At 42.1% G+C, this 24,240-nt stretch overlaps 2 protein-coding genes across 9 annotated transcripts in view; both read right to left on the bottom strand.

Annotated features, from left to right (window-relative positions):
• Positions 1-2,814, bottom strand: part of LOC130565189 (period circadian protein homolog 1-like) — a gene marked incomplete at its 5' end in the record, with an annotated part of 6,883 nt that extends 4,069 nt beyond the window's left edge. Inside the window, 2 exons of the mRNA XM_057351776.1 lie at positions 785-877; positions 2,465-2,814. Coding sequence (XP_057207759.1) covers positions 785-877; positions 2,465-2,814 — 443 coding nt within the window. The remainder of the gene's footprint in view (positions 1-784; positions 878-2,464) is intronic.
• Positions 2,815-4,827: 2,013 nt separating this feature from the next.
• The window catches only part of pik3cb (phosphatidylinositol-4,5-bisphosphate 3-kinase, catalytic subunit beta), a 57,891-nt gene continuing 38,478 nt past the window's right edge, over positions 4,828-24,240 (bottom strand). For 7 of the 8 annotated variants that reach the window (XM_057350466.1, XM_057350464.1, XM_057350467.1 and 4 more), the window contains 17 exons: positions 23,986-24,075; positions 16,889-17,140; positions 16,673-16,769; positions 16,322-16,452; positions 15,836-15,886; positions 15,510-15,698; positions 15,294-15,415; positions 14,204-14,347; positions 14,009-14,108; positions 11,768-11,958; positions 9,443-9,552; positions 9,267-9,345; positions 8,952-9,119; positions 7,451-7,574; positions 7,198-7,343; positions 6,976-7,108; positions 4,828-6,444 (listed from right to left, as the gene is read on the bottom strand). In XM_057350466.1, the coding sequence (XP_057206449.1) occupies positions 6,313-6,444; positions 6,976-7,108; positions 7,198-7,343; positions 7,451-7,574; positions 8,952-9,119; positions 9,267-9,345; positions 9,443-9,552; positions 11,768-11,958; positions 14,009-14,108; positions 14,204-14,347; positions 15,294-15,415; positions 15,510-15,698; positions 15,836-15,886; positions 16,322-16,452; positions 16,673-16,769; positions 16,889-17,140; positions 23,986-24,075 (2,259 nt within the window). In that variant the 3' untranslated portion in view covers positions 4,828-6,312. The remainder of the gene's footprint in view (positions 6,445-6,975; positions 7,109-7,197; positions 7,344-7,450; positions 7,575-8,951; positions 9,120-9,266; positions 9,346-9,442; positions 9,553-11,767; positions 11,959-14,008; positions 14,109-14,203; positions 14,348-15,293; positions 15,416-15,509; positions 15,699-15,835; positions 15,887-16,321; positions 16,453-16,672; positions 16,770-16,888; positions 17,141-23,985; positions 24,076-24,240) is intronic. The other variant, XM_057350463.1, reaches the window with a different exon arrangement.

Genomic DNA, 24,240 nt, shown 5'->3' with positions numbered 1-24,240 from the left:
TGTGCTCTAATACAGAATAAATAACCAAACCGCAAGCATTATTATTGTGTTTATCAGTATATTCTCATAATGTATAAAGTATACGATTATGGTGGATGCTGATGTCTTAAATAGTCTTAAATGTCTCAAAGGCGGTAGTTTAAAGCTATGATTTAATGCACGCTCACCTTGAACAGACGTCTAATACTGAACGCGTTCTTCTTTTATGGCTGGCAGGCTGGCTTGTGTCAAGAGGACATACCGCCACCTACTGTCCCTGTGTGTTTGTATATCTGATCTTATGTTTTACGTGTCATATTTCACTGTTGCGAAAGAGAACAGGTTTAGGTCACAACCATTTGACATCACAGATTTTGACGCCAAAAAATGGCGGCCTCGAAGTAAAAATATTTTTTCAAAGTTTTTTTTATTTCACAATTATAAAGTCAATGCCATTGTTCATATATTAAGCCATACATCGCTCTATACCCAGGGATCCTTTTAAGATATGTCATGCATGTTCTTTCCGATCAAGACACCTCTAACATTAAAGTTAGTCTGGGACTAGGCTTAAGCCCTGTCTGGGAAACTGCCACTTGATCTGTTGAATGCACACTGTAAACTTAAATATAGTTTTCATATCACATTGTTTTTCACTGTAAAAAGCGCAATAAAAATTGAACTAAAAAAATCTTACGTCTTTCAGTTTTCCTACACAGTAGATGTATTTTGCATACATGTTGTAGTGTTTATAATAGTAACATTTTTCTTTATTATTTATTTGTGATGGTTGTTGGTGGTTTACCTGCAGCCGATGGTGGACGGGTTGTCTTGCTCTGAACTGATCAGGCTGAAAGCATCGTTACTGCTGGGAGGGGACAGGCTTTGAGAGTTTGAGCTACAGCAGAAAGCAAAGAGAAAAAACACACAAATTGAAAGGAGAATTGATGGCAAGAGGTCAAGCTGTTATTTCCAGTAACTTACGTCATCTTTTATTCTTTGCAAGATTACAGGCTTTTGTCAATATTTCAAACTAAAGGTAGCATTGAGAGTCAGAAAGGACTGACAAACAACTTTAGGTTTACCAGAGGACAGGACAACTCTTTCTGCCTACAACTATTCAGTACATTGGGGTTAAATTTGGTCTTTCTTTCGTAATATTATTTATATTATGTTAAAATTAACAGGCTACATACTGTAACATATTTTGCCACGCATTTTAGTTTATTAATCGTGTAAAGGCACTAATATTTAAAAACTCCTATTGACAAATGCTTACTTTTTCACCGTTTGTTCTTCACTTAAGCATCTAGTTAAAGGGGTCATATGACACGGCTAAAACGAATATTATGGTTTGTTTTAGATGTAATGCAATGTGTATACACGATTTAAGGTTCAAAAACGCTGTATTTTCCACATACCGTGCATGTTTGTATCTCCTCTTTGCCCCGCCTCTCTGAAACAGGCAGGTTTTTTACAAAGCGCATCGCTCTGAAAAGCGAGGTGTGCTATGATTGGCCAGTTAACCAGTGCGTAGTGATTGGTCGAATACTGCAAGCGTGTGAAGGAAATGTAACGCCTCTTACCATATTTGGAACATCACGTTCCAAAGCAATTGTACTGACAGGTACGCCCACCTTACTTGCGTATACATTTGGGCGGTCTTAGTCAAATCATACCACGAACTGACATAGATTTGTGGGGGTGTGGTTACACGAGGCGTTTCAGGCAGGTCTGTGTAAGCATTCGCTTTTAGATAGAATGCATCTTTTGTTCAGACACTTATATTTGTGCAATTTTACGTGTCTAATACATGCATGGGCAACTTATAACACAGCAAAGACACAGAAAAACACGTATTCACGCCATATGACCCCTTTAATAACTACGTGGAAGTGCAACACTTTGGAATTTTTTTGTATCTGGGCAATTCCAGCATTTGCACAAATGCATTTGTTACGAATGTATTGAACCATCTTGTTTATATTTTACTGAACCCTTTTTGATATCAGAAAAATGATTGACATCAGAAAAATGTCAGTGTATAAACAAATTTTCTATTTTAAAAAAGGGAAATAAACATGCGTTATGGATGTGAGAAGGACACGGTTTTTGGGAGACGACAAACTTTGTAGGATTTCAGTGAAATAAAATGCACAAACCTGAAGCAATAATACCTAATGAATGGAGAAGGGATGCCTCTTCATATAACATAAAATAGTTGCTTTATTTGAATTTTCATCTGTCCATTTATGAGGAATATGTACTGTTATGGATGTGACAATCCCGATAATGGGACTTACCTGACTATGAAAAATCATGCATTAAAAATAAAACAAACGCTTTAAAAACTTGAACAGAGACCTCAAATCGATATTTAAACCACCAAATGTTGATATCTCTGCTGTTAGCATTGTAAAAACAGTTGGTAAAAACTTTATTTTCCATGGTAAGGTTGACATTTTCACAGAATTGCCCATCTCACCTCTTGTTACTCCCTGAAGATGCCATGACGGCAGAATCCTTTCCGTTTCCGCTGCAACTGCCCACAGACTCGTTTCCGTGAGATTCATTACTGTGCGATTCGTTGCTGTGAGACTCTGTGCCGCTTCCACTGGAGGCGTTTCCGCCCATCTCCAGATCTTCATGCATCTGGGTTTGGGGTCTCGGAGAAGGGGGTGGGTCATGACTGCTGTCGCTGCCCTCCGAGGCCCCGCCCATATGGTGCAGGTGAGACTTGGAGCCACACAGGGATTCTGGCTCGTCTGCTTCGGACACGCCCCTGTACAGGTAGAGCTTTGACTCAGTCTCACCTGACATGGACAAGGTCAGACGTTACATTGCAGGTCAAGGTCACCTGACCCCATGGCACGTGGTAACTGTAAACACATAAAGTCACAAATATAAATCAGGCTGAGAAAGTCAATTGGAAAAGTTTTAATAATGACCCTCTTAGTAACAGGATAAAAAACACACAATCTTAATTTCACACTGATTTGAGTCAAACGCACTATAGCTTCTGAAATGTTGGCCTTTGTCTTGCATAATTATGAATTATCTGCTCTTTATGGACTGGATTTAATAATGCCATGATGAATACATACAAAAACAGAAAGGAAAACACAAAAACCTGCCTGTACATTGGGAAGACAACATAAATAACATTAATATTGATGTAAATCTTACAAAATATAAATGCTATTGGTTTTATTTTCTGCCCCAACTGCTCCCCCTGTCCGCCTTTCTACCTCACACACGTTGACCTGCAATGCACTGCACGGTACGTTAACTGTTAAGTTACACTGACACAGCTACCACCGACACATTGTATTTTATCACACTTTTAAACTGTCATACACACAGAAAAAGGTAAAACACGTTCATAGTGTGTTTACAGTCGATGACAATCAGCCAACGCCAAAAATATAAGAATACTGTAATGAATCGAACGGTCAAAAATTCCGCGCATGCGCGGTACGTTGAGAGTTATGCAACATACCAACATAACAATAGTGAGAAAAAACAAGTCTAATGTCACAAACCTGCAAGACCTGGTTTAACCAACGTTTTATTCCAAATGTTCGTGTCAATATTTTCCTCAGTCACATTTGTCCCTCTCGATAAGAAATCCTGACATTCTGCACATTGCTCCACCGGCACCGATTACCTCACCGTTACTGGAGGAGGCAGCGTATGACGCACTGACCTCAATACTGGCCCCTCCCCTTCTATCTTCTCATTGGTTGCCACACTAGGGTCTCCATAGGAAACGCGGTTCAGTGACGCAAATCGCCTCTCATTAGTGGATTCGTCTGTCAGTCTCTTTATATAAATCGTCACAGCGCCGCACGTGGAATTTCATGCTGTTGTTGTTACGCTAGCGACTGGTAGACAGTTACCGCATAAAGTTGATCAACGAGACCCGTCACTGCATTATGTAAAGAGAAATGTGATCGCATGTTATGCATTAAGTACTATATCACATAAAAACCTCGAAAATCTCTCGGCTGCTCGCCTGTTACACAGTGATACGCACGTTGAAGCATATTGAAGATATACTTACACGCATGTGAATGTCATTGCATTAAATGACAATATCTTAAACCAAGTGGTTGAGCCATATGTGCAATGACTTCTCCCAAGTGGATGTATGTCCACAGGCAAGAATTCCCGTACGAAACAAAAATATAAGGGAATATACTGGAAAATATAATGCAATATTTAAACACATTTCCATATGGGTTTACATTTGTAATATATACAAATAAATATCTTATGCTTTATTCAATACATTGTAATATTGTAACGCATTAAAGGACTATTCTATATATTTTCAAATATATACGAAATGATTTAATACATTGACTGTTAATATATGGGAAAATATACTTCCTTTGCGTAAGGGTTAACACACCTTGGGTTGACCACAGCACCCATGGACATGTTCAATTCACGTTTCTTTGTCAGAAAGTGTCAAAATACATTGTATTTCAAACTTTAAACAGCAGATTTAATGTATAGTATTGTTATTTATCATCATTTTTTAGGGGCTAGATTAGAACTACGCCCTCAAGTGTTCCAAGAGTGTTATATGAGCCTTCCATTCACAGGGAGCTGTAGGTGAGTACATTCAGGATTTCCCGCGTCATAGCAATGTTATATTTGGAAAAGTAAAGAACAGACCACCTAAGACTAAAGAACAGACGATCATTCTGTAATATTAAACTGAAGCCTTACACCCTTCGTTGACATTTAATATACTGTGCATTTTTGCTTTTAGGTAAAAAGTAATCCGAGTCAATCTAGGCATCGTTACAGTTCAGTCAAAAAAGGTCAAAATAACAAGAGTTGAATGAAAATAACTTTAATAGCATTTCTATGAAATGGACAAGACAGAGCAAAGCCTGTATTAAAAAGTTTGTGAAGTCAAAAGATCAGTGGCGTAACATACAGCAGCATGAGCACGCACACACTCATTATAGATTTATAGTTATACATTTACACTTTGCTTATTGCACCGTCAAAAAGAGGACTGAAAACCTCCCCTAAATATCACGGGTACAGAACCAGTGGACATTCAGGCATAACCTGCTTTAGTATAAAATCTCACTTATATTACAGATGCATATCTTTCTCTTAAATTTACTGCCATCGCAGCACAGGAAACCTGTCAATAATTTTCTCAATGTTGGTTTTAAAAACATGGCGCTGCTTTAAATAATCTCATCATGTCACAGTAGTTCTTTCCTCTCATTCATACACAGACATTCGCTCTCAAGTGTCAAGCACCGTGCATTTATACATCTCCGCCAAGAGCCAAAGCAGCACTAGATACATAAATCGTGTTATCAGTAGTACAAAACATTGATTCATTACTGTCTGTGGGTTAAAAAAAAATACAACAGTGAATACTACTGTCAGCGCTATCAGTAGACTGTGACAGAACAGCAAGGCTTTTTACATCCCCTTTTTACTCCTCTCTGTGTTTTGTGCTGAAACAGAAATGGTAAATAACCCATCATTTCAAAAGCAATCTCAACATCAGGTACCTCAATTTGTCCAATTCCTTCAACTGTACCATAATCCAGGTTTGGGCACAATGGAGTGTCGAGTTGTATTCGAGGGCTACGAACTACGTGAGCTCAACACGGAGAAAAGAGGAGAGGTATATTTACCCAGACAGTGTTTTAGTTCAAATGATCCTCAGAAAAAAATATATGTTTGTGCTGCCTCCACAACTGTTCATTACAGCAATTTCCACTATAAAGTAAAAGTAGAGATGGTGCTTACAGGAACAGTGCTTTATTATTAAAACGCTAAAAATCAATAAAGTCTTACAACATGAATCCAGTGTTTTGAAGATATTTCATCATAATAAAGTAGTCTGGCACATACCAAAAAAAAACCTCTACATAGAAATTAAAACATTTCTTGCGCAGTAAGGCTGTCGGATTGGTCTGATACGATGCACTTAGCTTGTGCTGTGATTGGTCCATTTTTAAAAGTCCCAGTGCATTGTGTCACAGCTATATGTCAAAAGGCCGAAACCTTCCTAGTCCGATCGCTGCACAAACTGGATCACATAATCCAGGACGTCACGATTCGAACCGTAAGGACACATCAATGGAAATTCTCTCCTTTGTTCCCTTCTTTAAGACTATTCCGTCTGATTCCACAATGTCGTGATGGGGTTGATATCCAAGAGCTGTAGAAACTGCGTATCTCTTCACCACGTTTCAAATCATTGTTCCATGGGATGTCGTCATAGATTGTAAATAAACTGTAGTTTATTGTATTTCCCGGAGTACCCTGACGTGTGTTGATTTGGAAGGGTTAGGAAGGGTGAGCCACATTGTGAGCCATCCAGTTGACTTTGGTGGTCCAACTTTCCCTCAGAGCTTCATCAAACTTCTGCCGAAACTGTTTGAGGGCTTCCTCGTCCGTTTTACCCAACGCCAGAGAGTCCTACAAAACACACATTACATTACTGCAGTGCTTTTAAAGGGTGCACTTTTCAGTCCAGATCGAAAGTTTGAGGTCAATTTATTGAAATATTTCTTATGATCTTAACATTTTTTTATGTCTAGGCATGTTATGTAGTTTTGATACTGTTTAAAAAGCATCAAGTAATCCAACAACGGCAATAGAACATTTGAGCAAATTTTGGAAAAGTTTGACTATATTGAGGATGCTATAATGTAACAGTTTTGATTTATTTTAGATTTTTAATTCTATTCTTTTAGTTTTGATGAATTTACGATTACACCGTGTTCTAACCAAACGCGATGCGACGCCGCGCCACGCGATAAAATGTTAATCAGAGGTTTTGTCCTAACCAGCCGCGACAGCGCTGCGTGGACAGCCTCAAATTGTGCCATTATTCAATTCTGCTGTATAAAAAGTCAGCCTATACATTGTTCTAAACATCTCTTTTGTTGTTCCAGTGATAAAGAAAAAATCATATGAGTAGAGAGTGAATTGCATGTGTCAGGTTACCTTTAAATACTGGATATCTTTGACAGACGTGAGCTCTGGCAGGCCTGCTGTCAGCATCAGAGCAAAGAGCGTGATAAACAAGTTTCCATTTCTCCTCAGAATCAGATACGCCTCTTCGCAGTACTGCCTAAAACTACATATACACAAAGTATTGTGTAATATTAATGACAGGCGGGAGACAAAAACAAAGAATAAAAAAAGAAATGCACAAAAGTCACGAACTTTCCAAACTTCTCCGTGTTGCTGGTTTTGCCCTGTTGAATCACATGGATGAAGTCGTGAGTGAGGATGAAAGGAACGCGCTCGCGCTTGATGCCAAACTTAGACTTGAAGTTCCCCAGAATATGGCCGAAGTCTATGTGGAAGAGCTGAAATGCGTACAGACGTGCACATCAGGTTATAATAAACATTCAATGACACAATATTATGAGTGAAATTGTGTGGCTTCACTTTTGCAAAGTGCTGCAGTACTTACCTGACCTGTACTGCGAACCATGATGTTGTCACTATGACGATCACCAATGCCCAAGACGTAGGTGGCAACACAATAACCAGCACACGAGAGAGTGAACTCTTCAACGGCTTTCTCCAAAGCATCACTATTTGAACAACACATCGCCAGTCAGTTTTTATCCGAGTATAACACTTGCTCGTAATATAAAAATTGAAATCTCATTTGATATGATCAAGAACTGCTGGGATTACAGATGACAACGTTATGGTTATTCTACGCTCAGACACAGCATTTCATTTGTAAATGCATGAGTTCTAAAATTGACAGGCTGTCAATGTTTTAGTGTTCGTCAGCTGGATATGATCCTCATGATGTCATAGTTGTGGTGCAGACTGCACTTTTCTCTTAAATTGAGAATTTTTCTTGCATTTATCTTTATAATTATCCTTGCTGTGACTGGGCTTTGAAAATGCATTTTAGTGTAAACATTTGTAAGCACATACGAATAAATGTATTAAATAAAAGTATCTATATAATATATGTATATATATAATTATATAGACCGTTTCATTTTAACAACATAAACAAACGTTATTGCGCATGCCACTTTTGTGACCCCCCAGCTGAACTTCCGGTACACTCTAATATTTTTAATTTCGACTGCGATACCAAGCTCGACCACTAGATGTCAATGTACCACACGGTTTGTTTAAATGCGACCGAACTGCAGGACCCATTCAACAAATTGTTTATTTAATAAAATTATTATACAGTAAAATAATAATACAAATTAATATTAACAAATTAAATAGTTATATTATTTGACACCAGCCAAACACAAACCAGAAGTTAACTGGGGGTCACGCGTCCTTTGAAACGGTCTACAAAAATATAAATAAAAGACGTAAGCCTGCTACAAAACTTTCAAATCGCATGTCAGCAGAATAACTGTTGCAATAATATTTAGATAATATAATTAATTGACGCAAAACAATAATAGTAAAATATCAAGTTTAATGGCCAGGCCAATTCATACATCGCTCATCATTCATATTTTTGTCCATGTTAAAGATACACTCCACCCAAATATGAAAAATCTGACATGAATTACTCACCCTCAAGTAGTTCCAAACCTGTATAAAAGTCTTTGTTCTGTTGAACACAAAGAAAGATATTTAGAAGAATGTTTGCAACTGACATTTCTGGGGAGTCAAAAAAATGGTGGCACAGTTTGTTTTTCTGAATTCTTCGAAATATCTTCTATTTTTTCTACTATGGTTGCCAATGGTGCCCCAGAAATCTCAGTTGCTAACATTCATCCAAATATCTTTCTTCGTGTTTAACAGAACAAGAAGGTTTGGAAAAACTTGCGGATGAGTAATTTGTGACAGAATTTTCATTTGTGGGTGGACTGTCCCTTGAACATCTATTTTTCATCACGCAAGCTATGATAGTTGAACGTAAGGCTTTCACGTTTATAATATTTGTACCATCAATGGCTGAAAAGTGTACCATAACTCACCCGGAGTTCTTGTCTTTGAGCCAGTTCAGTAGTGCGTCTTTATTGAAAGCGGCCGCGGCAGCCATGTTACTGCTTGTTTTTTGGATGTTTGCGATGGTATCCGCTGAAGACACAACCTCAATCAGACCCGAGTGATCTCCTGTCGCCAAACAACCGTAAGGCACAATTCTATAAGAGACCAAACAGGAGATTAAATGAGCATTTAAGAGGTGATATCTGAAACACTAGAGGGAGCTGTTATTAAACGTTTGGTTGAAATTATGATGGGAGAAACTAGACTAAAGTGAAGCTCAGCAAAACACGCACACACACTACCTGAGATCCAGGTTGGCCTCCTTCCACAGTAGATCCATCAACCTCAATATCTGTAGAGTCAACATGTCCTGTCTCAGGTCTGAGAAAGACAGATTTTTACAAGTTAAGTTTGGAATGTTTTTGTTTGCTTTCTTTGTCACCTTCTTCGCTTCTCATCCAACGTGTATTTCTCTCACCATCTCCGTTTTTGAAGATGATGCCCAGCGTGTCTCCATCCAACAGCTTGTTATTGTACACGATCCACAGTGGTTTCATCTTCGAATCCATGTATCGGCACTTCTCCACACTGCCAGACAAAGCAATTATTTTTTTATTACCGTCTTGTTTTATCATCGCGGTTCAAGTAAGGGATAATGTACAGGCAGCCGGTTGTTATCACAGAAATAAGCCCCGACAGTGTGATCAGGATCCGACGCGAAGCGGAGAACATCACATTAATGCTTGTACCTTTTCCCGCTTATTACTACCTGCTACATTAGGAAAAAAATGGACATGAAATGTGAATTTGAAATATATTATTAGCTCATCTTTACCTCATGCAGACCTTCCGCGAGGAAAAGCCGTTTCCTTTCAGTTTTAAGGTAAGAAATGACATTCAAATGTCACGAACAGGCAATTTGGTTTAATCATTTGTAAATATGATGTCATATATGTTATTCAATTAAATTTGTCCCCAAAAAATGTCAAAATGATTTGCTGCATCCGGGTTACTGTGTGTTATTAGTTTTGAGAGGTTGTTATCTGGGAATAACTTAGTATTTAATGCTAAACTTACATCACATGACAGCAGTTTGAAGTTATAGCTGCACTCAGGGACCACAGATTTTGTGGCATTTTATGAAATATAGAAATTGATCATAGAATTTTATGCAATCAAACATCAGAAAAATAAGACCACCAGACAAAAGAATTGATGTTTCAGCATTGTATAACTGAATATGTTTTTGTTTAAATAAAAATGTTAAATTTAAGATTATAAGTCTTTATTTGGGGGGCCGCAAAGCGATGCACTCTACACAAAGGGGGCCTTACAACAAAAAAGTTTGAGAACCACTGATCTAACCTGCTTATAACATTGTTGTCTGATATCGGCCACAAAATTCAATTCAATTTTATTTATATAGCGCTTTTCACAATGTGCATTGTTCCAAAGCAGCTTTACAGGAGCAAATAAGAAAAACACAGAAAGGTAAAACACAGCACAGTGCATGGTGTTTATAGACCAAGCAAGATCATTATAATAAATAATATCTAATAAATAAATGAATAAATAAATAAATAAATGCAGTCTCCCGGTGAGCAAGCCAACACTGCACTGCTCTGCTGTGGCGAGGAACCCAAACTCAAACGCTGAATAATGGAGAAAAAAAAAAACTCGGGAGAAACCAGGCTCAGCCGGGAGGGCCAGATCTCCTCTGACGTGTCATAGCTGCACTCAGTGACCCCGACCAAAGCCACCGAGCAACGTCCACGAAGAACAGGGAGAGCCCACGAGCCGCGACCCAGGAAGCCCCACCCGCCGAAACCGTGCAGGTCCAACCCGGTCCCATTCCGTGATCAACAACAGACAACAGAGGGACAACCAGGGAAAAGTAGTAATGGCATAATTAACTTTATTCCTCTGTTGTCCGACATCGACCACAAAACAAGACCAACCAGACCAGACCCACACAGTCCCAACAAATGAAACCCCGAACCACAACCATTCCCTACAACACCCACCCAGCTACCTCCAATCAAAGTCACTGAGTGCAGCCATAACTTCAAACTGCTGTCGTGTGATGTAAGTTTAGCATTAAATACCAAGTATTGTAAATTTAGCATTTATGTGACAGGTAGTCCGTCTTTGCTCTCGTATAAATAACACCTAAACAGTTTCAACAAATGAAACTTCCTAAATCACAACTAATAAGCTCTCGCTATTCTTCATAAACATTTACTCGGTAACTTTTAATCCAAGTAACTGAGTGCAGCTGTGACATGTCAGAGGAGACCTGGCCCTCCCGGCTGAGACTCTTTTCTCGTTTTTTTCCCCATTCATTTATCAGTGGAGTTTGGGTTCCTCGCCACAGGGCCGTCTTGGTTTGCTCACCAGGAGACTGCTTTTATTAGATATTATTTATTAGAATGATCTTACTTGTTCTATAAACACCATGCCCTGTGCTGTGTTTTACCTTTTCTGTGTTTTTCTCCTGTAAAGCTGCTTTGGAACAATGCACATTGTGAAAAGCGCTATATAAATAAATAAAAATTGAAAATTGAATAACGAAACTGCAAATGTCGTGAATGGCCAATCAGAATCAAGCATTCCAACGAGACGTGTAATAACAAGCAATAAAAAACCTCCAAAGTTTGTCTGCACATTTTTTATAAATGTATTAACTTGCTCCACCTCTTATACAACATTTCTATTTGGATGACATCACTAAATATAATTTATCTCAATCGACTAAAGAAATAAGCATTTTGCACAATACAAGATACAGGCACAAAGATCTTACCCGACTCCAGCGAGTAGTACGCTGGGATCAAGCGGGGACTGCAGGTCAGAAAGTGTCTCGATGAAACCCGTCTGTCTAAGGCACGTCATCATTGCCTCTTTGAGATGGGCCTCTTTTGTTTTGTTTTTGGTTTTGATGGTGCCCAGTTTAATCAGCTCATTCACTGCTTTCAGCTTACTAAGAGCTTCAACCTACAAAAGAACCATTACAAAACATCATACCGTGTTCAAATACACAAATACATTTCTCAGCTTTATTTCTCTTTTCTTAGTTTGCTTCTGTTAAAGTCACGTTGAACAGAAACCTACGGAAGCCGCTAGGTGTCACCGCGTTGCAACGGAAGAAAACACATGCAAACCGAAAAAACACCAGCAAATTCAGAAAGCATCTTCATTAGTTTGGCGACACATGCCCTGCAAATTCTCACAACACAAACAAATACAGAAACGCGCTGCAAGTACCACAAACGACAACGGAAGTGTTTCCGGGGGACTCAGAAAACTGATGCACCATTGTTTATGCTTTTATTTATTTGACTGCTGCGGCTTTGACTATTAATATATGTGAAGCTCTACTGTAACTCTAGCAATAAGAAAATACATTTTAATTAGGTCAACCATGTGAAGATGTGTCATGTGGGTTTCATCTCGCGTGCTTTTTTTCACATATGTGCAGCCATATTAATTTCTGAGGTAAACCTAAAAATAATAAAAAAGAATGTCTGCCTCTTACAACTTTAACATTAGTTTGTACGATAATAGCTAAATAAATGAATACTCTCACGCATATGTAAAGTCTTTTAATTCTATAATAAAATATAAATAAAAATATAAACAGTGAAGGCATTCATTCATCATCTCGAATGTAATATAATAACAATGCTACTAAAAGTAAAATAACAGATTTATGTGAAACAAATCATAGAATTAAAGATAATTAAAAATAGTAAAATCATCTTTCACTATATGCAAACTCGTCCGTTGCTTTTCTGACTCGTGATGCGGCGCAGTTGGGTGGTTTTCCCTCTCCACTTCTAGTGAAGTTATGTAAATGTTCCCTTATTCCCTAACAGTTACGCCGTTCATAGTGCCCTTTGAACTGAACATGTTTTTTCACTTCGGATTGGAATCTCACAGAAATGACTCGCGTCCCAACCATGGTGCATCAGTTTTCGTGTCCCCGGAAACACTTCCATTGTCGTTTGTGGTACTTGCAGCGCGTTTCTGTATTTGTTTGTGTTGCGAGAAATTGCAGCGCGTTTCTGTATTTGTTTGTGTTGCGAAAATTTGCAGCGCGTTTCTGTATTTGTTTGTGTTGTGAGAATTTGCAGCGCGTTTCTGTATTTGTTTGTGTTGCGAGAATTTGCAGCGCGTTTCTGTATTTGTTTGTGTTGCGAGAATTTGCTGCGCGTTTCTGTATTTGTTTGTGTTGCGAGAATTTGCAGGACATGTGTCGGCAAACTAACGAAGATGCTTTCTGAATTTGCTGGTGTTTTTTCAGTTTGCATGCGTTTTCTTCCGTTGCAGCGCGGTGACACCTAGCGGCTTCCGTAGAAACCTCTGCTAAATGCAGAAATGTAAATATAAAATCTACTAATTCTGGAGGGATTTGGTCTGTCCAAAATCGCCCCATACACTGAAAAAATTTAAATGAATTACTAACACCATGTCTACACCAGACGGGACTGGTTCCGTGTCAGCCACAGCAGTGCTTTTAAAACGGAGGGGTGGAGTGAGAAATTGGTTGCAATTCACAACCTCACCACTAGATGCCGCTATATTTCATAAACAAGACAAAATATATTTTTCTCAATGCAGTGAGAAAAATGGGATTATTTTATTCTCCCTTTCAATCTATCTTAATTTTTACCTCACTGGCAGATATTTTACTATCTTTACATGGGTAGTTGACAGACTAAGATGCAAATTTGTCCTATGGTGTGACGGCAAAAAAATTGGGAAAAACACGAACAATGAAGATAAATCTGTTTTATGATATTTTATATGATATAAATATGAATAATATAAAACAATGTAATATTAACAGTTTGTTTTCTAAATGTAAAAAGAAAGTAGAAAATATACATCTGTTAAAGCCTGATGAGAGAAATACAAATTTTGGGATCTAGTAAATCTGCAAGCATTCAATCCCCATCTTTTTGGACCCAAAGCAATGAATGTTATGAATGTTAACCTGACAGTGAAAAACAGCACCGTGTTGTCGTTCAGTATAATGTCGCACCTGTTTTTTGAGAACTTCTATGTGTGGGATGGTCCCTCGGCAATACGCTTCCAATATCAGAGCAAAATGAACGGATACAGATGAAATGTGCATCTCAGACCTGAAACACAAACACACAGCGGCAACTTAAGACCCATCACTGGTACGGAAAGCCTACGCAAAAGTTGAAGTATTCCTTCACGTGCACACACTTGCCTGAGATGCCAGAAGAGGAAATGGCCGATCTTGCGGTTGGTCTGAGCGCGCTCCAGGAGAAAGCGACTGAGGGCACAGTCATAGTACGGCTCATACCGCAACACCTGCACCAGCTGCAACAAATACTGCAACAGCTCATCATCACTAACGTGCAAAAACAAAAACAAAAAACTCAGTCACACAGTCATCATGAGTGTTCCCAACAAGAATAATAATGACTCAATATACAAATGTAACACTGGGGAAATCAATCATTTGCATCTCTTGAAATTAAATTTTTTTTGTTGACAATTTTATATTTAAATATGTCGTTATAGACCGTTTCATCGGACGCATGCCCGCCTGACCCAAAGGTTAACTTCCGGTTTGTGTTTGGCTTATATTATTAGTTATATTTGGCTAGTGTCTAATAATATAACTATTTATATTTTATTTTTGTTAATATTAATTTGTATTATTATTTTATTGTATAATTATTGTATTAAATAATGACTTTTTGAATTTTGTTGTATGTTCATTTTATTAAATAAACAATTTGGTGAATGGGTCCTGCAGTTCGGTCGCATTTAAAGAAAGCGTATGGTACACTGACACCTAGCGGTCGAGCTTGGTATCGCCGTCTAAATTCAAGATATTGGAGAGACAAGTTTAGGCAAGTAACGGTTCTTTACGGTTTCTTTTTATTGTTATCAGAAAAAATCTACAGACACTCTATTGTTTGTTAATGTGTACCGGAAGTTCAGCTGGGGGTCACAAAAGTATGCATGCGCGGCAACGTTTGTTTATGTTGTTAAAGGCTAAAACACACTACAAGACTTTTGCTCAGATTTTGCCCAGATTTTCAGTCTGGACTTGTTGCAGAAAGTCTGTGCCAGTCTGCAGATTTGATCAGTTAGTGTGTTTCTATCTGAAACGTTCTAAAAGTCTGCAAGTGTATGATGTTTAGTTTAAAAGAAATACTTGTAGTGTACTTGTAGTCCAGCCATTAGATGAAACCACCTATACAATACTTAAGATGGGCGTGCTTTTAGGAGTTTATCTCTCCAAAGGACTTTTGCTTGACACACATGTAGTGTACAGCGCTTCTCACCTCATGTCTCTGAGGCAGTTGACCGCAAATTCTCTGACGTACTGGTCAGGGTAGTTAAAGTCCAAAAGTTCAAGAGCATCTCGAGAGCTTAGCTTGGGCCAAATCTGTAACAGAGCCTGCAGCTATAGTACAAGAGACAGAGAGAGACAGCGAGTTCATTTGTGTTACCACCATATGTCTGTCAGTGCACTAGCACGTGAAATTGTGCGCTCATACCTGAGCCATGTCTTCGTGTTTGCTCCATTTGACGGACAGCAGCAGTTTAGGGAGAGACTGAGGGAAGTTTTCTCGGCAGTCATAGCGCAGTGTCCATATCAGATCCTTTTCATTCTCACACAACTGAGACAGAGGATCCCTCTCCATGATCTCCTTCAGCTCGATGTAAAACTTCTTACCTCCCCGACCCTACACAAACACACATACACTCCCGTAAACATGTGTAATGTGATGCTCACGTCAACAAATCTTGACAATACAATTCATCATTACGGATCTGATAGAAGCGTAAACATGACATGATGCTTTATATTTGCAGATTATACCATTGTCATGGAATCACTGGCTCCAGCAATTTCGGCAGCTTTTTCCAGGATCTATGGATCAAGAGCAGAATGTCAGAACTGCCCTGCAACATACAGTAAGCGTCTGACTTTGTGTTTCAATCTGACACACCATTGTACACAAAATCACATCGTTCAAAAAGACTCGTTCTTCTGTCAAACACAAAAGAAGATATTTTGAGAAATGTCTCTATACAATGGAGGTCAACGGGGGTCAGTGTTGTTTGGTTACCACCATTCTTCAAAATGTCTTCTTTTGTGTTCTGCAGTAAAAAGATGTCTTAAATGACACGAGGGAGAATAAATGATCAATGTTTTTTAGTGCATTCTTTCTTTGGCAGCACAAAGGTCATGTTATTCCACAACGTATGCCTTGCATTCACTGTAAATTGCTGTAAACAATACAAACTTTCAGGAAACATGTCCGGTTTTATATTTGCATGCGTGAGTGTCCTGTAGGCATAATACCTTGTCAAAAGGGGGAAACACAACGTGTTGCGTCGAGTACTCTGGAAAGCTTATGTGTAGTTCTGTGGCGTTCTCCGTGTATGGGTTGGTTTGAATGGTCCCAATGGGGTTCAACATTTCTTCCAGCTCATCTGCAATGCACGGCATGCAACATACGCTTCAAAATTCCTTCCTTCACAAGACATCCTCACACAAAAGGAGGCATCACAAACGCATCAAGTGATAACTCGTGGCGCTTTTTTTTTTAAGTTGACAGACACCCTATGACACATCTACCCAACAGTTTACACAAGCATATACATAGTCACACTCACTCCTGGAAGCTGAGAATGTGTGTTTGCGTGTTCTCACCAGGAAAAGAGGACCAGCAATGGAGGACAATGTCGCCAGTTTTCAGCTGTCCTCTGTAGTCGAACACCATTGTGTTCACCCATGCTATTGGGTAGTGCTAAATCAAGAAATCATGCGAAACAAATTCAGGCATCACCACTTTCCACGCTTTACTAGTATTAGTATTTTGGTGACGTGCATTAGAGTTGTCGTGCCAGGAATGCCTGTTCATCTCACCACTTTCCCTGCCTTGCGGATGGTCTGGTATTTGTTCTGGTGTGTGTTCTTGGTGGATCTCTGTTTCTTTACTTTGTCCATGACGGCGTAAATGGCGAAACAGAGGCGCGCCATCCGCGGCAGGTCACAGACAGGGATGTCAAACTCCAGTGTTTTGTTCCACACGTGTTCAGATCGACTACTGCTTTCGCTGCTTACTGCCGGCTTACACAAGAGCTCGGCACCATGAAACAGCCCCGCTCGAACCTGGATCTGGATCAAACCATGAACAGTAGTTACATTCTCAGGTGAAGTCACGTGCGAGAAGAACTTAATATCTGACTGATTGAACACCACCATTGAAAGGAATAGTTTACAGAAAAAAACGCTCAAGACAAACCCGTATACAGCTGTGGAAAAAAATTCCCAAATTGTTTTTTGAATTGATTTTTTATAGGTACGTGTTTAGGTAAAATTATCATTTTTGTTTCATTCTGTGAACTACTAACCAGTGTTGGGTAAGTTACTCTGAAAAAGTAATTAATTACTAGTTACTAATTACATATTCAATAGTGTAATTAGATTACTATACAAATTACTCTCTCCAAAAAGTATTTAGTTACTTATTACTAATTACTTTCTATATCCTATATCCACCTTGATTAGTTAAGTGATTCAAGGATAGGCATGAAAGGGCTCTTTTAATTCATTCAAATTAATAATATTAAACTACATAAAGTAGTATTATTAACTGACCAAAGTATTACAAATGTGAGAATTATACATTAAAGCACAGCTTTTAAAGTTAGACTCTGAATTTTGATGTCAATTCCACTATTGCACACACATATTATCGTGATCTCAGTCTTGTCGTGGCCTTTCTGTCTTGTGTGAGTGTTTGTTTTGTTTTGTCGAACTCGTGTGGAACCGTCTTGACGGCTCTCCACGTGTTTAGTGTCTACGTGTGGTCACTAGCCCCGCCCCCTTGTCTCCCCTTCAGGCTTTCCCCTCACCGGGTTTCCATCACCTCATCACCTACACTCCTGTAGCTCGTCCCTAATTAGCAGTCCCCCCTGGCTCCTTATTATTATTCACCTGTTGTTCATTCCCCGCTGATTAGGTCCCCTCTATTTAATCCCTCGTTCTCTTGTCTTGTGTCAGACCGTTGTGTGTTTAATGCCAGCTCTGACTGCCTCAGTCTTGTATTGTATACCTAGTCTTTCTAGTTTCTAGTTTTTTGTAGTGCTCCAGTGCCTTTGTCTTTTTGCTACTTTCTTCCTCTGTGCCCCTCAGTGTTCGCTTGCGTCTCGGACCTCCAGTGTCATCACCTCCCGGCACCTCCTCACAAGGGATCACCTCAAACTTCCGGATTCTGCCAGCGGGTCGAGACTGCTCCCCGCTGAGCGTCTGGAATGGTCAAGGTTCCTGTCCGGATTCTTATACTGATTCTTCCGTGAGTACCGCTGGGTCGAGCTCTCTCCGCACGGGCTCACGAGGTACCCGTGGCAAAGTGACTCTGGTGATCTATTGTGGATATTTGTACAATAAAGACCTTTTTTCCCGCATTTGAGTCTCCTAACCTCTTGTTCCTCTCCGAGTCCTGACAGAACGGTCTGACCACACTGGAGATTCAGCGGGGATGGACCCCTTCCGCAATGCTCTACAACAACAACAGGGGGTCGCCCTCGGACAGCAGGTCACACGGCTGAACGCCACCACACAGGAAGTGGGAAATCTTGCGGGCAAGTCACGGATCTTACAGCCCTGGTCACCGAGCTGCGCAGAGAACTCGCTGCGAGTCGAATTTCTTCCAGCTCGTCTCGTGGACATCTGTCTGAGTCTGAGCCTCATGTCAATAGCCCCCTGCCTTACAGCGGAGACCCCAATGCCTGCCGTCCTTTCCTCGCCCAGTGTGCTCTGTTGTTTTCCCTTCAGCCATGCCACTATGCCACCGAAGAGGCAAGGGTGGCGTTTGTTTTAACCCTGCTGACAGGTCAGGCACGAGAGTGGGGAACAGCTGTATGGGAGTCTCAAGCACCCTTTTGCCACTCGTTCACAGATTTCCGGGCCGAAATGATCAGGCTGTTCAACAGGACAGCTCAGGGGGAGCAGGCGGCCGCCCAGCTCTCAAGCCTGACCCAAGGTCGTAACTCCATCACGGATTATTCCATCAAGTTCCAGACGCTGGCGGCCGCCTGCAACTGGAACGAGGGAGTGCTACACGCTCGATTTCTCAACGGGGTGAATGCGTCCATTGCTGACGAAATCGCCACACTCGAACCCCCTAGGGATTTAGATGCCCTCACCAACCTCTGCCTCCGAGTCGAGACTCGTTTAAACAGCCGCCGACGCCGGCAGCCTTCACCTACCTCTTGGCGAGTTCGAGACACCCACACCTCCCCTAAAGTCGCCGGAGCTAGCCCCGAGGAGGAGCCCATGCAACTGGGCCGCTCTCTATTGACACCTTTACAGAAATAGCAGCGCTTTCTCGGAGGACTCTGCTTCTATTGCGGGAGGGATGGGCACCAAGTCATCCAGTGTCCGTTAAAAGGCTCCGCCCACCTGTAGAGCGGAGAGTCCGGGTGGGCGCTATTCCTATTTCCTCTCCTGTTTCCCGTTCCTCACTGCCGTTCCGGATCCTGTTCGATGGCCGGAGTCACACCGGCAAGGCTCTTCTCGACTCGGGTGCCGAAGGGAGTTTCCTCGATGCCACCACCGCAGCCCGGTGGAAGATTCCGGTCAAGCTCCTCGACAGACCCATCTCGGTCCAGACGCTAGCGGGCCTTCCGTTTGCCACCATAACTCACGTCACCCCTCACGTAAGACTTTTTCTTTCGGGTAATCATTGTGAGTGCATTGAGCTGTACATCCTCGATTCCCCCAATAACCCCCTCATATTAGTGCATCCTTGGTTGTCTCAGCACAATCCTCACATTGATTGGGTTAAAAGTTCTGTGGTGGCCTGGAGCCCATCTTGTCACACGTCTTGTCTTGGTTCTGCTCCGTCTCTTGTCTCTATGTCTTCTGTGTTTCAGGTCAGGGCCGCCGATTTGGCTGGGGTCCCGGAGGAGTATCACGATCTTCGCACCGTCTTCAGCAAGTCGCGAGCCACCTCTCTCCCTCCGCATCGCCCCTACGACTGCTCCATAGACCTTCTCCCAGGCACTTCTCCGCCTAGGGGGCGCCTCTACTCACTGTCCGCCCCGGAGAGAGAGGCCATGGACAAGTATATTCAAGAATGTTTACAGACTGGGCTCGTTCGCCATTCCTCCTCCCCGGCCGGTGCAGGGTTCTTCTTCGTCCAGAAGAAGGACGGCTCCCTGCGTCCCTGTATCGATTATCGAGGTTTGAATGAGATTACGGTTAAGAATAAGTACCCCCTACCTCTCATGTCAACTGCCTTCGAACTCTTGCAGGGAGCCCAGGTCTTTACTATACTAGACCTTCGCAATGCCCATCACCTGGTCCGCATCTGGGAGGGGGACGAGTGGAAGACGGCATTTAATACACCTTCGGGACACTATGAGTATTTGGTACTCCCGTTCGGTTTGACCAATGCTCCTGCCGTCTTCCAGGGCCTCATAAATGCCGTGTTGGGGGACATGATTAATCGATTTGTCTTTGTGTACCTGGATGATATTCTGATTTTTCCCCCCTCTCTCCAGGAACACACCCGACACGTCAGGGAGGTCCTCCAGCGTTTATTAGAGAATCAACTTTTTGTTAAAGCGGAGAAGTGCGAGTTCCATGCTGTCACTGTTTCGTTCCTTGGTCACATAATTTCACCCAGAGGCATCAACCCTGATCCCGCCAAGATCAGAGCTGTCGCCGAATGGCCTGTCCCCGACTCTCGTAAAGCCCTTCAGCGGTTCCTGGGTTTCGCCAACTTTTACCGGCGATTCATCCGGGGTTTCGGCCAGATAGCCGTACCGCTCACTGCATTGACCTCCACTAAGGTCTCGTTCAGATGGAATTCCCAAGCTCAGGTAGCCTTTGATGATCTCAAGCCCCTTTTTTCTCTGCTCCTGTGCTTTGTTTTCCAGAACCCAAGCAACAATTCATTGTCGAGGTCGATGCATCCGACGTTGGGGTAGGCGCGGTTCTGTCTCAGCGTTCTAGTCATGATCATAAAAACCTTGAGTATATCCGTTCAGCCAAGAGACTAAACTCACGCCAAGCCCACTGGGCACTCTTTTTCGGTCGGTTTAACTTCACCCTCTCGTACCGGCCGGGGTCTAAGAACGTCAAGCCCGATGCTATCTCTCGTCTCTTTGAGATCCCCGGAGGGGAGCCTCCGACCAGACGGATGGTGGTCGGGGCTGCCATCTGGGATCTCGAGAGACGAGTTGAGCAGGCCGGTCGAGGGGTGCAAGTCCCGAGAGAATGTCCAGAGGGCAGGTTGTTTGTCTCGGTTGCGCTGCGTCCCGAAGTCCTGCGGTGGAGCCATTCCTCCAAGTTAGTCGGCCATCCATGTAACCGGGGAACCCTGGCGTCCGTCCGCCAGCGGTTTTGGTGGCCTTCTTTGAATGCTGATGTTAAACAGTTTGTGTTGGCTTGCCCAGTTTGCGCCCAATGTAAATCATCCCACCGCCCTCCCACTGGTCTGCTTCGCCCTCTCCCCATCCCCTCCCGCCCTTGGTCTCATATTGCCTTAGACTCACTGGCCTTCCTCCCTCTGGTGGCAACACCGTCATTCTTACGGTGGTGGACCGTTTCGCCAAAGCGGTCCATTTTATTCCCCTACCCAAGCTCCCCTCCGCCCGGGAGACCTCTCAACTGGTGGTGGACCACGTCTTTCGCCTACATGGTTTGCCCACTGACGTCGTGTCCAATAGGGGTCTCTACGAGTCTGTCTTCCGGTTTCCACCCTCAGACCAATGGGCAGTGTGAGCAAGCCAACCAGGATCTTGAACGCAGACTCCGCTGTTTAACATCACAGAATCCCAGTTTCTGGAGCCAACAGCTCTCCTGGATTGAATACGCCCACAACTCCCTTCTGGTATCTTCCTCAGGTATGTCCCCTTTTGAATGTTCTGTGGGTTACCAACCTCCCTTGTTTCCCTCTCAGGAACTCGATGCTGCGGTTCCTTCTGCTCTGGCCTTCGTTCAGCGTTGTCACCGCACCTGGACAAGGGCGGCCCGAACCTCCCAGAAGACCAAAGCAGCAGCCGATCGTCACCGGTCTTCTCCTCTGGCCTACGTGTGTGGTCAACGGGTATGGTTATCCACCATGGACCTGCCTCTCCAGGTGCCCTCTCGCAAGTTGGCTCCGAGGTTCATTGGACCATTCCGCATCACCAAGGTGGTTAACCCGGTGGCCGTCCGGCTCAAGCTTCCCCTGACTCTTGGTCGAGTCCACCCTGTTTTTCATGTCTCCAGGGTCAAATCCGTCGTCACATCCACCCTCAACCCTGCCAGCAAACGTCCCGCCCCCCCCCCCACGCCTGGTGGACGGATCCCTGACGTACACCATCAGGAAACTGATGGACGTAGGCCGACGTGGCCGGGGTTATCAATATTTAGTGGACTGGGAAGGTTATGGTGCAGAGGAGAGGTGCTGGGTGCCGTCTCGCGACATCCTGGACCGGTCGCTGATCGTGGATCAGTGAGGTGAGCCCTCCCCCTAGACGCCCAGTTGTGCCTGTGGGGGGGGGGGTAATGTCGTGATCTCAGTCTTGTCGTGGCCTTTTTGTCTTGTGTGAGTGTTTGTTTTGTTTTGTCAAACTCGTGTGGAACCGTCTTGACGGCTCTCCACGTGTTTAGTGTCTACGTCACTAGCCCCCCCCCCGTGTCTCCCTTCAGGCTTTCCCCTCACCGGGTTTCCTTCACCTTATCACCTACACTCCTGTAGCTCGTCCCTAATTAGCAGTCCCCCCTGGCTCCTTATTATTATTCACCTGTTGTTCATTCCCCGCTGATTAGGTCCCCTCTATTTAATCCCTCGTTCTCTTGTCTTGTGTCAGACCGTTGCGTGTTTAATGCCAGCTCTGACTGCCTCAGTCTTGTATTGTATACCTAGTCTTTGTCTCAGTAATCTCATAGTATAGTTTCTAGTTTTTTGTAGTGCTCCAGTGCCTTTGTCTTTTTGCTACTTTCTTCCTCTGTGCCCCTCAGTGTTCGCTTGCGTCTCGGACCTCCGCTCTCATCACCTCCCGGCACATCCTCACAACGGATCACCTCAAACGTCCATATTCTGCCAGCAGGTCGAGACTGCTCCCCGCTGAGTGTCTGGAATAGTCAAGGTTCCTGTCCGGATTCTTATACTGATTCTTCCGTGAGTACCGCTGGGTCGAGCTCTCTCCGCACAGGCTCACGAGGTACCCGTGGCAAAGTGACTCTGGTGATCTATTGTGGTTATTTGTACAATAAAGACCTTTTTTCCCGCATTTGAGTCTCCTAACCTCTTGTTCCTCTCCGAGTCATGACACATACTGTATACTACACAAAGTATTTTGTTTAATTACATCAAAAGTAACTAATTAAATTACAGAAAAATAAGAGTAATCCCTTACTTTACTTGTTCAAGGGAATAGTAATTAAATTATAGTAACTAATTACTTAGTAGCAGTGTTGGGTGTAACTAGTTACTAACTAATATTTAATATAATAAAAATCTTGTTTCTATTTGCATTTACTTGCAGAAAATAAAAACTGGAGAAACAAGTGAAAATATCAGAAAAGATGCACTTTTTTCACACCTCAAACACTGCAAAGAAAACAAGTTCAGATCCACTTTTAAGCAAGATTTCGTTTAGAAAATAAAAAGTTAAAAAATGACTTTTTATGTAATCGTCTGGATTTTTCTCACAGTTTTCACGTGTCTTGTCATGCTGTCGGTCTTTCACATTGCTTTTGGATGACTTTGTGTCACTCCTGAGGTCTGATTTTTTTGACATTCAACAGACACTGGAATGGAATGGCCACAATACATCTAGAAATCATGATTACATGAACATTTGGAATGCCCTCCTTATTTTTTCCACGGCTGTATATATGAAATGGCACAAGAGCGAGTAAAGACAAGAGAATTCTTTTAGTTTTCCTAACACTTGTTCCTGGTCACCAGCAGGTGGCGATGTGAGACTGGTCTGGATTCAGACATGTCGATGATGTTTTACCTTTGCAGTGTCCTCGGCGTTCACCTTAATGCCCTTCACAAGATTAATGCGAAACAGAGAATTAACCTTCCAAACACACGTATGTAACTGCTGGAGAGAGAGAGAGAGAGAGAGAGAGAGAGATGATTATAACCCAATTCATGTAATGTTTTGAACTGTTGTGTAAGTTTTGAATACATGAACATGTCAATACATAAAAGCATATTACAACGTAGCATTCGGTTTTAAAAGTGATAGTACTGTATAAGCATTCAT

This window comes from Triplophysa rosa, linkage group LG14 (assembly GCF_024868665.1).
Source record: "Triplophysa rosa linkage group LG14, Trosa_1v2, whole genome shotgun sequence".
In the NCBI taxonomy this organism is placed as follows: Eukaryota; Metazoa; Chordata; class Actinopteri; order Cypriniformes; family Nemacheilidae; genus Triplophysa; species Triplophysa rosa.
Note: the sequence above shows the minus strand (reverse complement) of the source record. Positions and strands in the feature narration are given on the sequence as shown.